The sequence below is a fragment of the Phaenicophaeus curvirostris genome, chromosome 10 (genome assembly GCF_032191515.1).
Source record: "Phaenicophaeus curvirostris isolate KB17595 chromosome 10, BPBGC_Pcur_1.0, whole genome shotgun sequence".
Lineage (NCBI taxonomy): Eukaryota > Metazoa > Chordata > Aves > Cuculiformes > Cuculidae > Phaenicophaeus > Phaenicophaeus curvirostris.
The window spans coordinates 21,775,027-21,792,386 of NC_091401.1; the positions used below are offsets into that span (position 1 = coordinate 21,775,027).

At 36.2% G+C, this 17,360-nt stretch overlaps 1 protein-coding gene across 3 annotated transcripts in view; it reads left to right on the plus strand.

Moving 5' to 3' along the window:
- Positions 1–14,446, plus strand: part of BCHE (butyrylcholinesterase) — a 45,357-nt gene extending 30,911 nt beyond the window's left edge. For 2 of the 3 annotated variants that reach the window (XM_069864490.1, XM_069864489.1), the window contains exons 3-4: positions 7,536–7,702; positions 14,132–14,446. In XM_069864490.1, coding sequence (XP_069720591.1) covers positions 7,536–7,702; positions 14,132–14,259 — 295 coding nt within the window. In that variant the 3' untranslated portion in view covers positions 14,260–14,446. Of the gene's footprint in view, positions 1–7,535; positions 7,703–10,195; positions 10,275–14,131 lie in introns of all 3 variants that reach the window. The other variant, XM_069864491.1, reaches the window with a different exon arrangement.
- The last annotated feature ends 2,914 nt before the right edge of the window (positions 14,447–17,360 follow it).

Here is a 17,360-nt window from a genome sequence, read left to right on the forward strand (position 1 = left end):
TGTAAGGCTTGAATGTCACAGAATCTGGACCAACGGTTTTTTCATCTTATCATATTAAGGAATAAGTAGATAAGGAAGTTTTAATTACTACAGTTTTGCAGCAACTGGTTGCTATTTTATTGCAATAATTAAATTCTAATAAATAAAACACTGTTTATAAAAATGGTGATTTCTATTCTTTTTTTCCTAAGTTCCCCAGTTCTTCATAGTGCCACAGGAGCACAGGCCATGTATCTTGAGAATGTTGATACCATCAGGCTGCAAGGGTGCTCAGTGTATGATACAGCTAATCATGGATGCTTTCCATTCACCCTGTGTTGCACAGATTGACAATACTCCTTCCTGAGTTGTCACCTTTCAGTATGGTAGCTTTTAGAGCTTGGTTATTACAAATGGCACCACTCACCCTTTTCAGGAGATAGATTAGATAGCTTCTGTCTTTCCCATTAGTCTAAGACAATAAAGACCTTGCAAGAATATTTTAAAATAAAATATTAAGTGTGACAATGCATTTATACTGTGGGTCTATCCGTTCCATAGATAGAATGATTACTGATTAGCTAATATTAAGGAACACTGAAAAACTCTCATTTAAATAAAAACTACAAGATAACTTGTTATGCAGTATAATGTAAAAAGAACACCAGCTGGTAGCAGTAGTGATATGAAAAGTAAAATATGTGTTTGTGAAGTGATAGTATGTCAGCTTACCCATTCATTTATTTAGGGGAGGCACTTTCTTTTGTTATTCTTGATGGGCCAATTCATAAATTTTGGATAAAGGAAAAGTGCCCCAGTCATCTTATCTTTACTTTTACAATTTCTAATAATGAAATGCCTTGAAGTCTGTGATTGAATGTGAAATATTGTGCATAATATAAAGATTTCATCCAGGGAGTCCATGAAATCATTTTAGTAGGTGGTAGACTATTAGCTGACTTAAGAATGTGTTCTGGGTAACTGAATTAAAAACTATCTGAGAATAAATTCATTATACTGAATCATACATTGGTGGACCTAATTGATGTTGATACTGCATCAGATGCTATCCACATATTCATGCAGTGAGAGCCTTTCAGAATTATACAGGTCTCAATCTTTGAACAGAAAACTGATAGAGGAATTAGTGTTTCTGGGGATATTTGTACAGCTAACAGTTTTCGGTAGGAGTTACAGATATTTCTTCAGTTGCTAACTTTTCTAAGGAAAGTTTCCAGAACAGGTTCATTTCCTTTGTTCCTATACCTAGGATTCAGGTTAAGGACTTTGAGTCTTCAACTTCATGATCCTCTCTGGTGTCTACTTAACAGTGAGTCATCTGAAACTAATAGCCTGGTATGAAGCAACTGGCATTAAGCCAAATTGTTCAAAGGTTTGAGAAGATTCAACCAGTACTTAGCTGTAAAATCTGCTCTTCTTTTTAATAGGACTGGGCTGGAAAGTATCTGTTAAGCTCCCAGTTGTACCATCTGAGCAAAGCCTTACACAAACACACATTGTCACTACTCCATCTTCCCCCTGGGAACCACACCACGGGCTAAAACTGCTGTTAACCTGGCAGTTGTATTGCAACAAGAAAATGAATGTAGGTATAAATAACATGTATTGTGGCCTTTAGGAATTATGTGAGACATCTGGATACATTTGCCTGACTAACCCTGCAAACGCTTCCCGCCTCTCTGCAGCAAGTGACTCTTCAGAGGTCTGAGGCAGCACAGGCATGACTGACGCTCCTTGCCAGCTTTCTTGCTACTTAGGAGTGACCTTTTGTCCAAGTGGAAAAGAAAGAAATGTTTTCTTTCAGGCTGGGGAAACAAAACCCCACATCACATCCATTCAGATTAGATAAATAAAGACATTTTATTTGGTATATTGTTTAGAGCCAAAATGATTAGTGGAGGTATTCTACACAACACAACCACTGATAAACAATTCTAAAACTGAAATAAATGTTTAGGATACAAATCTTGTTGCCCTGCTTCAATTTGTGTGATATTCCCGTTGGGAGTCCTCTGAAGCCAATGGGATCTCTTCTTGACTGAGGCGTCAGCAGGAGGAACTCAGACTTTGGCCATACTGCAGAAAGAACAGGAGGCTGGTATAGCCTGTCCCTCAGAGGAGTAAATAGTTGGATGCCCGGGCTTTGGTGGGGACCTGTCTCATGCTGATGTTATCCAGGAGCCCTTATCATGCTATCATTTTTTTTTTAATTTATTTATTTACCTGTATCTTCATTAAAGCAAGCGTGCATGTTTACCAGTGGCACAGGGACAGCCTAACCTGTGGTACCAGTTGTTAGTCTGGCATCTTTGCTTCTGTTGTAAACCACATGACTGTGCTTCCAGCACCTTACTCACTGGGATTAACTGTTGATGCTACAGCCCAGTTGGTGTCTTCTCATCTTTTTGTTCATTTTTCCTAACTCTTGGGTTTCTCTACCCTGTGCATTCTCACTCTTTCACTTGGCAGAAAATGTATATAGTAGACAACAAAACCAAAGTTTACAACACCACAGAAAAAGCAGTTCACTATGTAGTTCTACAAGAACAAAGACATTATTAATTATGTTCACTCCTATCAGGTTTCATACATGTACTGGGGTGCTGCACACGTGTTTGCAGGGGTGGGAACCATGCTGTGCTCTTGATACCCTTCAGGTGTCTGCTCCGAACACACCCCAGGTGCAACTCTGTGAATTCCAGCAGCTCCTTTTGATTGCAGCATAGACATGTGCAGAACTGTCTCTCATTCCCAAAGCTACCCCTGGGGTGAAACATTTACAGCATCCTTCTTGTTTGATGCTGAATTTACTATTTCCATAATTCTTAAAGGCTTTGTAATGCAACTGTTGAAAATGTGCAAGAGACAGCGTTATAGTTGTTGTTGCATTCTAAGGTCACTCCCTCTCCCTGTTATCTCGTGCCCAAGGCAACACACTGTAAAAAATCATCCCATGAAAAACAGCTGATTGCCAGTTCTGCCTGACAGCTACAATCATGAAAGCTAAAAGAAACTATTCATATTCACCCTCTCTTCCCTTCAAACCAGGTGTTAAAAAGAAAAGGTGGCCAAATTGAAAATGAACATCACTGGTTACAACCTGGGTGAAGTTAATAAGGCTGCACCTAGGAGGAGCAGGTCTCCATTTGATTTCGGTTCCTGCTGCATGGGGGAAGCAGAGGGTGCAGCAGCATTATCATAACTTTTCATTAATCTCAGTAGGCGACTCATTCAGCTAACGAGACACATGCCAGCAGAATGCCAGTCTGGTTATAACCCAGAGAAGGCACTGAGGAAGAAATTGCTTTGCTAAATATCTGTGACTGGTGGGGTTGCTGCTACCCTGATGAGATGAGGAGAAGGCAGGAGGGAGGCAGGCTGTGTATGGAGAGGCCACCTTCCTGCTGCTCCACACGATGGGGAGGAATGGGAAATCCTCCATGGAGTGAACTATAGGCAAATGAGCTTGCTGAACTCTGAGAGGAGTGGGTCGGAGGGAAGCTAGCTGCAACTGAAGAGACAATTAAGAGCAATAACACACTGCTAAGGTGAAATTAGTGTATGCTTGCTCTCAGAGAGCAATACCTCTGTGAACAGCTTCAGCCAGGCAGAACAAATATTTGTCTGTCTAAAGGAAGGAGCTACCAGGGACCAGAGGTAAAATTATGTTTTAGCCTCTGAATCTTTTAGTGAGTTTGGGTTGGTATAATTCATCTGTGTTAGACAGGTAAAATGATGGGGGGGTTGTTTTTCTTTTTCTCTGGAGAAACCAACAACATGTTAACCTGATGCATTTACAAATAGAGCAGCTGTATAGGAATACAGTGAAAACTTGGGACACTCTAACCTAGCTTGTGGTACTGTTAGCGTTTCTAACACTTGTTAAGAAGGTAAGTGATGCCTAAAACTATTTTCAAGAGACTTATGAGAGAAAAAATTTCCTTGTGGACTGTATCAAAATATGACCTAACAACATTAAAGAGCCTCTCTCTTTTAAATGGTGATATCAGTATGGAGTGAAAGCTCTTCGGAGTTCACTCACAGAAATAGAGTGAATGTTTTACAGGTAGTTTATTTCATAGATGATTACTAAAAATTTTAGATGATGAATAACTTTTTTGTGTATGTGTATGATAAATCATCTGTAAAAAGTGACACTATGTAACAATAAATAAATATTCAGTGAGCTAGTATTGTATTTCAGGTGATATTTATCATATTAATGAGACTGGTAATGCATGTTTATTATGATTACCAGAACTGTGATCAAGTTGTTGCATTTTACATCCAAAACAAATTATCTTTTCCTTTCTACTTTCATTGAGTAGACAAAATGCTATTTGTGACCCTCATGTCAAATCTAGCGTATTTACTATAAATGTATCTTGAGAATTAAATGTTATTGACAGTTGTGGATGTATAATACCCCAAAGGGAAAGAACCTGATCTTAGTAATAATAATACCAAGCAACGTCCACTGAACACGAGAGGAGGAGCAGGTATTGACCTCTTCTCTCTAGTGACCAGTTAAAGGACTTGAGGGAATGACACGAAGATGTGCCAGGGGAAGTTGAGTTTGGATATTAGGAAAAGGTTCTTCTCCCAGAAAATGGTGGAGAACTGGGACAGGCTCCCCAGGAAAGCAGTAAATAGGTCTAACTGTATTCAATAAGCATTTGGACAACACCCTCAGTCACATGGTGAGAATTTCGGGGTCATCCTACACAGGGAAAGGAGTTGGACTTGATCTTTGTGGCTGGTTTCCAATGCAGGACACTATGATTCTATGATAAGATTAGAAAAGGTTTGTGAACTTCACTGAGAGCCCGTACACGTATAAAGGCAGAACAGGAGAGCGTCTTTACTGGAGTCTGAGCTCAAAAAGATAATCTGTTTTGAGAAAATAAGTATGGTTTAAAGACAAATCTCAACAAAATAATTAACTATCATTGAGCTACTGTACTTCTATCAAAGAACACAGAGTCCAGCTTAAAACTTCACATTATATGCTAAGAAAAAAGAATAGCTGAAATGATGAAACAAATCCTGTTTATATCAAAGTTCAAATACAAGTGGTTTGCTGGTTTTCTCTTTTGCACTTCTCTTCTGGGAGCAATTTAAATAATTGTATTTAATTGCCATCAGACTTGCTCCTGCAAATGTTAAAAATACATAGAAAAGAAGCTAGCTTCTTTCTAAAATGTTCAGTGAAGAAACCCACATTTTCTCCAAACAAAATTAAGGACTTCCCTCTCTAAAGCTTATAGATATCAGTAGAGACCTAAGGAGGTGATTAGTATTTGGCAAGAGAAATGCGCATGATAGAGGTTTATCCTGAAGATGAGTGGCCCAAGCCTCTAAGGACACATCTTCAGGTCCCATTGACAGCATTGAGGTGAACAAAAATGTGCTGAAGAGGAGGTGATTGAGCAGTACCAGAAGATGGAAGAGTAGAGGTTTGAGGAATTTATAAAGGCGGTAAGCTGAAGGTTACCATGAAAATTTTAAGCTTTCTTTTTTTTCAGTGGAATGAGTTCTTATAATCTCTAAGCAAAGATTGTCCATTCAGCTGTAGATAGACAGAGATAAAGTTGTGCTCTGTACTGGATTCCTTTCTGTTCAGTAAGGATATTCTCACAATACTTTAATTTTCTGTATGAATATTACTAAACTTTGAGTTTAGTGCAGGGAACAGGGTTTTACAGCTTATTCTGGGCACTACAATTATCATCATGAAGTTATTAGCAAGAAGGAATGATCAGTAATTGTGATAGGACAACAAGGTTATAATCATGACTAGGAGCTAATTTTTAACCTGAGATTTTTTTTTTTTATAATGGAGCTAAGAAGGAAATTACTGGACATTTCTTTGAATGGTATGCTTCCCAGAAATGCAGAGAGAATGCCATAATTACCAGGTTCACATTTTTCAAAATGCTATGTTCATCTGACAGTTCTTGCAATCAGTTTTAGTAAAATACATCTGTAGCCTTTTCGTAATCCCCCTCACCTGTAAATTGTAATGTGGAATGTCATGATTTATTTCATAGCATAAAAGCTGTTAAATGAATACTGACAGCACCATTAGTGTTCTGATCTTGAACTGAAGCGCAAGTCAGCTTTGCTTAAGTCATCATTCTCCTGATCCACAAACAAATCTGAAGTTAAAAAGGGTGCCATAGGTTAATCAGACCTGAATTAGCCAAGAAAAATTAGTAAAGAAGTGAGCAATTCAGGAGATGAAATGCTGAACCACTTACTCTAACATTGTTTCTGTAAGCAGCCAATGCCAGAGAGTTCAGAATACTAACACATGGACCAAAAACTTGATTCAATCCAAATTAACTAAAAGATGTTGATATTATTTCAGCAGCTGAATCTTGTGCTCTGATTGCTTCCACCTACATCCAGTACCTTACTCTCACTCTTAACAGGCAGAAATCAAGTGGGTCCACACACCCTGGACTCCTCTCTGAACATTGCCTTCTGGGAAGAGTCCTGGTGAAAAGGAAAGTAGAGAAAACCAAATTAACTTACCTAAAAGGTTTCTAAATTTATCCTACCTACAATCATCAGATACTGTTGTTCTATGCTAAACCCCAGATTCCAGCTTCTAAAAGAGAAAATAAGTCCTTCTGCTTGCACTGCTATAAGGTGTGTAATTTGTATTCTTAAACTATTCTGAGCTAATGTTAATTTGTGACTGTTTAAAGCATAAATCTACTTCTTTTCCCAAAAATTCTGTCTCGTTTGTTCCTGAATGCAATTCTTCTTTTGTCACATTTAAACCAATTTTTTTTTTTTTCTATTCACCTAGGTACTACGTATTGTCCTTTTTGGAGGTGAAAACCTGGATGCCTGTCCCTAGACCTTTATGTATTCTATTATAAATATTTGTCACAATTATGATAATACTAACAGCTATGACTCTTTAACATGCCGAGCTTGTTATATAAAGAGCCTCTTCCCAGTTTCCAGAAGCTTTGAGAGTGTTCTTGTATGGCACTCTACTAACAGGACTCAATATACTTCAAGGAGGAAAGGTTCCTTCTTAATTAGGAATAATCATTTTCTCTCCCAATGCAGTTATCATCCAAAGTTTATACCTTACCTGTGCCTTCACTTGCACTTCAATCTGAGCTATTTAGTCCAATCTAGCTGAAGAGATCAGCAACATTCAGATTAAAATGTAATCCCCACAACCTTCCAAATTAGTTGGTTGGTATGTTCTTAAGTCATCATTAAGAAATTACTCCAAATTCAAGAAGTGTAGTTTGTATATGGTCATTTATTAACTTTTTCCCCTTAAGTGAACCCAGAACACCCCAAAGAGGAATATAATTTTCTTCTTTTTTTTTTCAAATGAAATTAAATCGAAATATTCTTCTTTTTTTCCCCTGTTATTTATAAAAGTGTATTCCAGTAGTCCCAAACTAACATACTGAAGCTGAACTGACTATAAATAAAAACAAACAATGCTTTATTGTACTGAGATAACGACTCATTCCAGATGAAATGTTTCTTTTCTCATCTAGAACTCCAAATGGGACCTTGATTAATGGAACAATATGGCCAGTCTTCACTAGTACTGAACAAAAATATTTGACGTTGAATGCCAACACTTCAGAGATACTGACAAAGTTACGTGCTCAACCGTGTCGATTCTGGAATGTTTTTTTTCCTAAAGTCTTGGAAATGACAGGTAAAAAAGGTTTTGTAGATGCTTTTATATAGCTTTTACGCAATAATGCTTTGCTTGCAATATTAAGACGATGCTTTAAATCTTTACATTCTTATTTGTAACTGAATTTCCACGATGCGTTCAGGTGTCAGATTTCTGAAGACTCTATAAACTTCACATATCTAAGGTATGTTGTGGGATGTTATATAGGGATGATATCATCTATTTTTTTTGTGATTGTATTATTATGCAGCTAATCCACAGAGAATATTAAGTGTGTTGCTGCTGTCAAAAGGGAATTCTGTTCTACATCTCACATGAGAGTGCCTTGTGTTTTATTTCTAGAGTGTCAGTCATTGATGACAACTAAGACGTTTCAGGATTTGCCTATGCCAAACAGAACTTATTTGTGCCTGACTGTGTATAAAATGGGTTTATGAAATTTCACTACCCAAACTGTTTGAACCTTTAACCTCAGTTGAACACAAAGGACTCAGATTTTCTTTAAAAGCCCCATGCCACTGATTTTGCAAAGCCCACTAAATAGACCAAGCCTCTGCGCTTCTCAACTTTGAAAGGAATGAATTTTATGAAGTGATTTTGCAGCTCTGGAGCTGTGTACTGCAGTTTGACTAGAGAAAAGATTTAAAAAAAAAAAGTTAAAAATAAGATACTTTTTTTTAAATGTTAATCTTTAATTTACATTAATTTACAAGGTTTCTGTAAGATCCAGTTTGAATGTTAGTCTTAAAAATATGTAAACTGTCATGGTGCACAGATGATTCTTTCTGAAATAACATATTCCTTCCTCATTTGAGACTATAACTGCATAATGGCTCAACTTTTATCCCCTCTTAATTCAATAGATGCCTTTCAATTAAATCAAAAGAAGCAAAACTAGTATGTAAAATGAATAATTTATAAAGCATACTCTGTGATTTTAAAATCACAGTATATCAAATTACAGATGGATTTTAAGGAGGTTTCTCAAATTCTGACAAGCCCTTTATGCTGAGCCAGGAGAAATGAGCTATTTTAAATATTTCTTTAACCTGGCTGTGAACTTCTTTTGAGTAATCTGCGTCTTACAAATGGACTGTGCATAACCAAGTGCTTGGTGGTGGAACAGAAAAGAGCACATCACCCAACATAGTTCAACACATCTTGGCAGGACAGCAGAGTTGCTTTGCATGGTCCAGTGGTGTGAGGGATGGTGCAGCAACACTCTGAATCTGCCAGGTGAAATAAATCGAACACTTTGCCATATTCATTAATTTACAACACAAATTTACATAATTGACTCAAAATAAATTCCTGAGTATATTTTTAGCAAAAAAGAAAGAATCATCATGTCTGGATCCTAACATAGAAATGAGACAATAATATTGTCAAGAAGTAGTGCTTCTTTAACATATCTATCAGTCCTTTAAATATTGCAACCGAAATATTATGGTTTTATGTTTATTTTCCCCATAAAATCTATACAATTCTGACAAGGAAGCATTTAAGATTCTGCTTACAAACATGATAGAATACTTTATGTTGTATCAATTCTCTTTACTGAACTATTATTTTGCATTTCCTATCTCCTTTTATGCCCAAAGGACTGTGCATGCTATAAGTACTTGTATTTCCATGTTTTATGAGGGTCTGTCTTCTGTACTTCTTCCACTGAAATATTCTTTGAAAAAGAAGGTTCCTTTATTATGAGATAAGATGACAGAGAAGTAGTAAGGAAATTTTATGTTATCATTATTGCAAATTATGATTGAAGTAGGGTTCAGATAGACAAAATGGAATTAAATCCTTTAGAACCTGAAGAGGACAATCAGACCGACTAATGTTGCAGAAATTGCAAGATTTCTCCTTGTGCCAAGTGGTCAGAATTTCACATAAATGTGCTTGGTAAAGGACCACTTGTTTAGTTACTGGTCCTCTCCCGACACAAGCCTTGCTACTCCCTTGAGTTCTTCTTGGCAGGTGATGACCAGCTATAAATGCGTTTAGAATCTGAGCAAGCCTGTTCCCATAGCAGGCTGGGCAAGACAGGTTCCTTGAGGCACTTAAGTATATGAGAGAGGAAAGTATTTAGTCCTCGAGCAACCAGATAGATTTAAAAAAAATTATAATGGTTATGGATTGAGAAAGCTAATGAGAAAAAAATGAGCCTCAGTCACTAACACAACAGTAACAGCCATATATAAAATACTGACCTTCATATCTCTAGAGTATTTTGTATGATTGGGAATATTTCTCAACATCTTCCCCTTCAATTTCAATATAAAAATGTATAGTTGAAAATATGAGTCAAAATGTATAGTTTCACATCTAGTTCTATAATAACCACTAGCCAGGTAAAATGGAGTTAGATAAGCTTTATGTGGGCTCTTCATTCCAACTACACACAATTTCTACATAGATTTCAACCCCATTGCAGAGGGAATGAAAATACTTTCTATTTCTACTCATCCTAAGACAAGCTGGGAGCATTTAGCATTTAATATTTCATTCAAGGGTGTGATCACTGGGCCAATCACCGGAACTTTTTCTGATGACTGCTTCTAAAAGAAACACACCAGAGGGACAGTAAACTGTAAGTGACTCTTAAGTAGCTTTTAGTGCAATCATATGTTAATTATAAAAGCATCTATGCTAGACTCTACCTCCTTAATGTAATCTTTAATGCATCTAGATCCCTAACTATTTATATATGCCTGTTTCCTCCTGATTATAGAAAACAGCAAGCAGCCGAGATTTCCATTTGTGTTCCATTATTATTTTTATGTGCCTAATACACATAATATATTTTTCTATTTTATTTGATACTACTGCATCATATATCATCTATAGACAAATCAATCATCAAAGTAGCTAATATAAATCTGTTGTATTTTAAAACAGCAATAAAAAGGTTTTGAATGTGGAGACAGAGAAAAGTTCAGCCTCTTGACCAGTAAATAAACAAAACAGTTGTATTCGCTGTGATCCTCCAAATAGTATCTGGACTCTGTAGAACCAAATGCTTAAGGTAGTAAGAATATGAAAAATCTGATTAATTAGAAAACAAACCATCAGAATTAGTTTTCAATTTCCAGAGCTAGATTCTGCAGTCATCATTCATGCAGAAAACTGAAATAGTCAAAAGTAGCCTCAACAATACCACTGCACCTGCAAGCAAAGTCAGATTGTAGTCACTGCACCTTAACATACCTTAACAATCTGATTTCTTTCTAACTCCAATACCTTGCATTTCAAGCCATAGGAAAGATAACAGTGTTTACAACATTTCAAGTCCCAGAGAGCTTTACTTTTGGAAGAAGGAAATTAAAATTAAATGCCTGTAAAATATAAATGAAAACAAATACACTGTTACGGTTAAAAAAGGATTGAAATTCAAACTGTGTGATTAAATAACATGGAATAGAGATACTGAAGGATCAATATTATTTGTTTTCTCCTTTCTGAACATTTGTGTAGAAATTATCACCGTGAGAATCTACAGCATAAATGAACTTGTGGCATTTACCATAATAATGATTCAAGAAGTTTTTGGGTACCCAGATTTATGAGCTGTTCAGGAGAGAAAAATTAATTCTAACTTGTCATCCCTTATTAATTTTACTATATCATAACAGCTATATGGCTTTTGTCCCAACCCTAATACAACAAAAATACATTTAAGATTAGCACTTTATTGACACATCTAGCAGTTCAACAAATGATGGTATGGAGATAAATTTAACTTTGCTGTAATGCAATTAAAGTAAGGGCTGTATGCCTGTGCAAAAAGAAAAGAAATGCCATCTGTCTGCACTGACACTGCCAAAGACTCAAAATAAAACTTTAATTTTTTTTGTCCATTAGAACAGGACCTTTCTGAACACTAAGGTATAATTCATTGCCTACTGACACCTCCCCTTTACTCATTGTAAGCTCCCTTGTGCTTTGCATTAAGCTAATTGGTATTACTATAAAGTTTGCAGTTGTCTAAATGACTGCATATAACAAAATAACCTCACTTTATTGTTCTCTGACTTCCACAGTGCTGCAATGCACCGTAGTAACCCAGTGCTCTGAGCTGTAATTATTGGTCAAGTCAAACTCTCTACTCTTTTTTTTTTTTTTGCCTTCTAGCTGTCAGCTCATCTAAGTCACGGGTGGTTGCTTCAGAGAGATTGATGATGTTGGTGATAATGGGATGCATTGACTTGTGACTTTAATTTGGATCTTATCACTGAAAAAAAGCAAACAAATGGGGATCCAAATTCTTATTTCAGTGTTTTCCTTCCCTCTTTTGTCTTTAGATTCAAAATGATGGCTACTCTAAATTTCTAGTTATTTGCTTTCTCTAGCTGACTCATTTCTGCACCGTATCCTTTAAGAAGCACTGAAATGTCTCATGATTTATACTCTAGAAGAATGACTTTTAATTCAAGATGTCTGTATGGTAAAGGTATTCCAGTTTCTAACGTCTTTGGGCAGAATTCAAAACTATCTAAACCAGAATGATTAAAGAAGGAAAAAGGTTTTTTAAATCCATAAGTGGAGACTTTGCCTTTATAAATAAAACTAGATACCCACAGTCAGGAAAAAAACAAGAAATACAGTTGAGGCATCTTTTTCCTCCAAGTAATACCAGGTTCATATGCTAAATTATCAAAATATTTGACATACAAAGGAAATATGACTTACCTGAAATCGCAACTACATCTTTAGTAAATGTGCAAATTTAGGTTGTTAGAGTCAGAAAATAAAATGTTGTGCATGTCTTCTCCTTACAGTTCTGTGAGTCATGTCTTCTTTGCTTGGTAATCAAAACATGGTTTTATTGTTGCCAATATGTACAAATCCTCTTTGAGTTAATAGCAACTGTGGCCTGCAGAAAAAAATTTAAAAAATTATCTGAACTTTTCTTTGATCTCTGACGCAACCTAGCTTATTTACATCTTTGAATTAAGGGAGAGGAATGTGGTTAAATTTTTAATATTTTTTCCTATATTTGTTCATCACGATTTCCCTTTTGACTGCAAGCTAAAGTAGAGGACTTCCCCAAGAAAAAGTATCTTGGTTTTATTTCTGGTGTCACTGAAACCAAGAAGTAATGTAAATCTCATTTCAAAGTCTCATTAAATTGCCATCTGGATTTCCAGACCAAAAAGGTTTAGAAATGTTGAGCTAAACTGCAGATAAGCAACCAAATTACTGGATGCTTCTCCAGACTAAATCTCTGAATCTGTTAACTCTCTTTCCACAATATTTTCTCTACTGATGTGTAAAACACAAAAGTATTTCATTTTCACATAACCAGTTAAACTTATAGTGCTGGCAAATCATAAAAAAGGGGTAGGGGCATCTTTATGGAGGGAAAGGGCCTGTGCTTTGCTGCAGCAGAACATAAAGTCAAAAGAGCATAAAGAAACCATGCAACTGTTATCTCATGAACATAATTACCAAATTTTTTTTGGAACCAAGCTATGTCAATATGGTTCTGTGAGATAATTAGGTTCAGAATAAATAAAGGCATTCATAGATCGTAAATGGTGTTTAAATATTAAGAAAAAGTCTACAACTGATCCAAAATAATAAGCCACACTATATGATACAGTGTATGTATGTTATTTTTCCTTTAGTTGTTGTATGGGTTGTTCCTGCAAGGTCACTGCATTTCTCCCCAACTTTAACTGCCTTTGGGGCTTGAGGAAGTGATCCCTGTCTGTAAAATTTGTTGGAAACCTTGTAAAATTATATATTTTTATTACTCTTCTCATCCTCACCCTCTGCTCTGATGCCTCTAGCAAATTTGGCAATAAATATTGCCTTGGGACACAGGATTAGTTGGCAAATGCTTTATAGACTAGAATGAAAGTAAGAGAGAAGATTGTTCAATATTGACATAGTGCACATTTTACAGTATCTTTCTCCAAACTCGTTCCCCTTATACATTAAACTTGTGGATTTATTCTACAATAGGGTGAAATCATGGCTATCCATCGAAACTAATGGCGATATCGTTGTTGCCTTGACCAAAGCTGTGATTTCACTGTATCTTTACATGCAACTGTCTCAGTTTGCATATCGTATCCTGCAGGGCATGTGGGTTTCACTGTAGTGTATAGTGAACCAAAGTAATATTTTAAAGATTTCTTTTTCAAAAGGTGGATTTAAAATAAAAAATTTGATGGACAGAAGTGCTATCCATAAGCAAAACCATCATACATAAGTTTATTTATTGCCCTGCAGCATGCCAGGTAACTTTGCAGTCCTTCTTTCCCGATTTAAACATAAAGTATTAAACACTGAATTTTCGGTTCTTCCAGGTTTAAGAAAAGAGACAAAAGACCATCCTATGATGTATTTGCATCAAATGACATTGATAATCAAAACTATTTTTCAATTAGCATATAAAGAGATTTAAATTTAGATTAATGTAACCCATTTCATGTTTTACAGGAAATATTGATGAAGCAGAACGAGAGTGGAAAGCAGGATTCCATCGCTGGAACAATTACATGTCAGACTGGAAAAATCAATTTAATGATTACACTAGCAAGAGGGAGAGATGTGCAAGCTCTAATTAATATGTTTACCCTTTCCAGTATGTCTGTATCACTGTTCTTCAAGGCAAATATACAGGTAGCTTTCTAACATGTCTAGCATTAAATGTGTTATGCAAATTAAGAAAATGTTATGGATATAATTTTGATTCCTCAGATCTTTCATTTATATTTTACCTCACATCTAAATAAACAATATAAGGCATCTGTACCCTTTGAAGCTTCACTGTGTTAAATAGGACTATGGAGATTAATGTCTGAAGATTAATGAGGTACATATTATTATAAACACGAGCTGCTTAAATTCACACTTCAAAGAAACAATGTAATCTCTTATAGAAAAATGGATTTTTATTTTAAATATAAATAGCTGTGTTTCATAGTATTGCCATGTAAAACACAATCGTTTTTGATATTTAATCGCAATGTCAGTGCACTTAAACCTTGCTTCAGATATAATTTAATTGACATAAACATAAAGAGATAATAACTTTGCTGGACATACAAAATGGTATTTGCTTGTTAGATCAAAAAGTTTTAAGACTGCTATTAAAGCCCAAATCATTGCCTCTTTTTGGCGAAATCTGTAGGACAAAGCTGTGGTAGGAGAATATTCATACTATATATTGGAGGTCTAAATCATTGGCACTCTATCTGCAAGTGCAATAGGAAAACAAGCCAGGAAAATCTGATGCCTCTGCTTCTGCTATCCTCATTTTTCAAGGGCTAAATACATACAGATTCACAAAGTAATGAACTCACAGCATTCCCTGCTCAGCCTCCCCAATGTCCTCAGCTAGTAAAAGGCTCTGCTATAGAGGTAAGCTCCATTTAGAATATTCTTCTTTCCACCAACTTGCCTCCTAGCCAAGGGTCAGCCCTCCGTTTATTAGAACATTATGGACAAGCTTTTATACCTGCAGAAGAGCATCAATTTGCATGTCAACAGGTTCATCAGAAATCAACCACGAAAACCCTGCTCACCCAGCCAGCAGCTCTCTACAGGAGAGTGGGACCTGGCAAGAAAGCCCTTGCTCCTCTTGGGGAAGGCTGGGAAGGATGTCACTGCTGAGGAACATCATGGCCTTGGTGGGAAGGACTCAATTCTTTGACATGATCAGGTCAGCTCTGGTTGCCTTGCGAGTGGACAGCTCCTGGATCCCTTTCTACCTGCTTTAGTTGAATCCATTAGAAGCTTCTAAAAAAAGCCTTGAATAATTCCTCTTACTGGTCTGCTTCTGGAAGTTGCATGCCTGAACAACACCTTAATTGGCTGCTTTTTACCAACCCAGCTAGAAAGAATAAAACCGAAAAATTTGATAAACGTAAGGAGTATCTAAAAGCAACAACCCATCTCATAAATAAATCATACTGAAGCTTTCTGTAAATGTGCAAGTAATAGCATTTCAGTGCATCTATTTTCTGTTCTAGTGATTGGGAGCACTTGTAATATTCCTTCTTGAATTGAGTAGACTGAAGAGATGTAGATAACGAACAGAGTGTTCACTTTCTGGCAATCAGTTTGACCACACAGGATCCTTACACTGAAAGGACTTATTTTTGCAGAAAGGCCAAATTCTGCAAGAGATGATGGCTTATCATCTTTTCAGCTATTTCAAAGAGACTACAATTATTTCCTAAGTTATGGGGACTACATTTAGCACAGTAATTCCAAAAACTACGATCGAATCTGCACAGTCAAAAAGCTTAGTCATATTTGAGCAAGCTGACTAAACCTGAAATTATCCGGGATTAAGAAGCCCTCTTTATGCACTTCTTCATGTTTATACCACAGGTAATTAGCTAACTACATACATTAGAATGGTTACTGCTGTTAATTGTTGCATGGAGAGCTTTGTCAGTCTACAGTGTTTTGGGTATTTATAGGATACTCCTAATGCCAGTGATGGGCTACTGGAAAAGCCACTGAGCTTTCTGTCCATCATGGAGCCAGTTCTGGCACTCTCTATTTTATTTCTTGGTCTGCTTCCTAGAAGTGTTGGGAGATGATCTGCCACTGTTAGCCTTGCCAGCACCAGCAACACCTGAGAAAATTTAGAAGCAGCATTTGTTGGGTTTGATCTCCTCTTTTTAATGTATTTCACTATCTATCTGTCTAACCAGTCTAATCTGAAAAAAAAAAATGGAGCTAATTAAAATGCACAAATAACCTTTGGGAAGGGCAGATTGCAGCAAATTCATAAAATATTTTGCTGGGAAGGTATCCTTTGTCTTTATGTGCTGTGAGCGAGGCTGGATAAGGTCTATTTGAAGACTAATATACTTTCTACTGTATGCATACCAAGCATGTGACATTCTAATGAAGGAACAAGGAAGGAGGGAAGAGGAAATAAAGCAGAACAAAACAAATGTTAAAACACTTCTTAAGTGTGATTTTACTGATTTTCTTGGTCTGAACAAAATGCTAGCTTTTTCATATGCTTGGAAATAATATCTTCATTTATCACTCATATAAAATCCATATATCATGTAATCATATATTCACATCTCGCACCCACACAAAAATAGGAAATACTTAAGTATTTGGATGGAAATGACTAAATCAATGAAGAGTAAAAAAATACTAGCTGTGGGTAGTTTTAAACTAAAGGTCAAACAAATAGACTGGGAATTGTTTGAGGATACTATGTCATTGCTTAAAACGATGATTACTTATTAGAGGCATATCTCACCCAGGTCTTAGTGAAGAGGTGATATTGTTAATGTTTTCTTTTTGGCTGAAAAGAAGCAAGAAACCAAGGTTTCCCTGTGAAACCAGAGAAAATGTGTTGATTCTTTCTTACCATTCTTGGTATCCAAAGAAAGTACTCTGAATTTAGTCCCAGAGTTGCTGAAAGATTATAACAAAATGAACTGCAACCAGTTGTCATTAAATTTATAAGCTAACAACATGCTGATTAAATTACACACATTTCACACATATTTTAGAGATAATGATAGAGGACCAAAGTCAGAACTTTCCCAGAAAACTCTGTTTAATTAACACCACCAGGTTTTGCATTTAAATGTTTTGTCTAGAGAAATTTGGGTTGGACAAGCTTTAAGTAAAGTTAAGCATTATTGGAGTGAAATAATATTTATGCTCCTGCTGGAGCATCAACAAC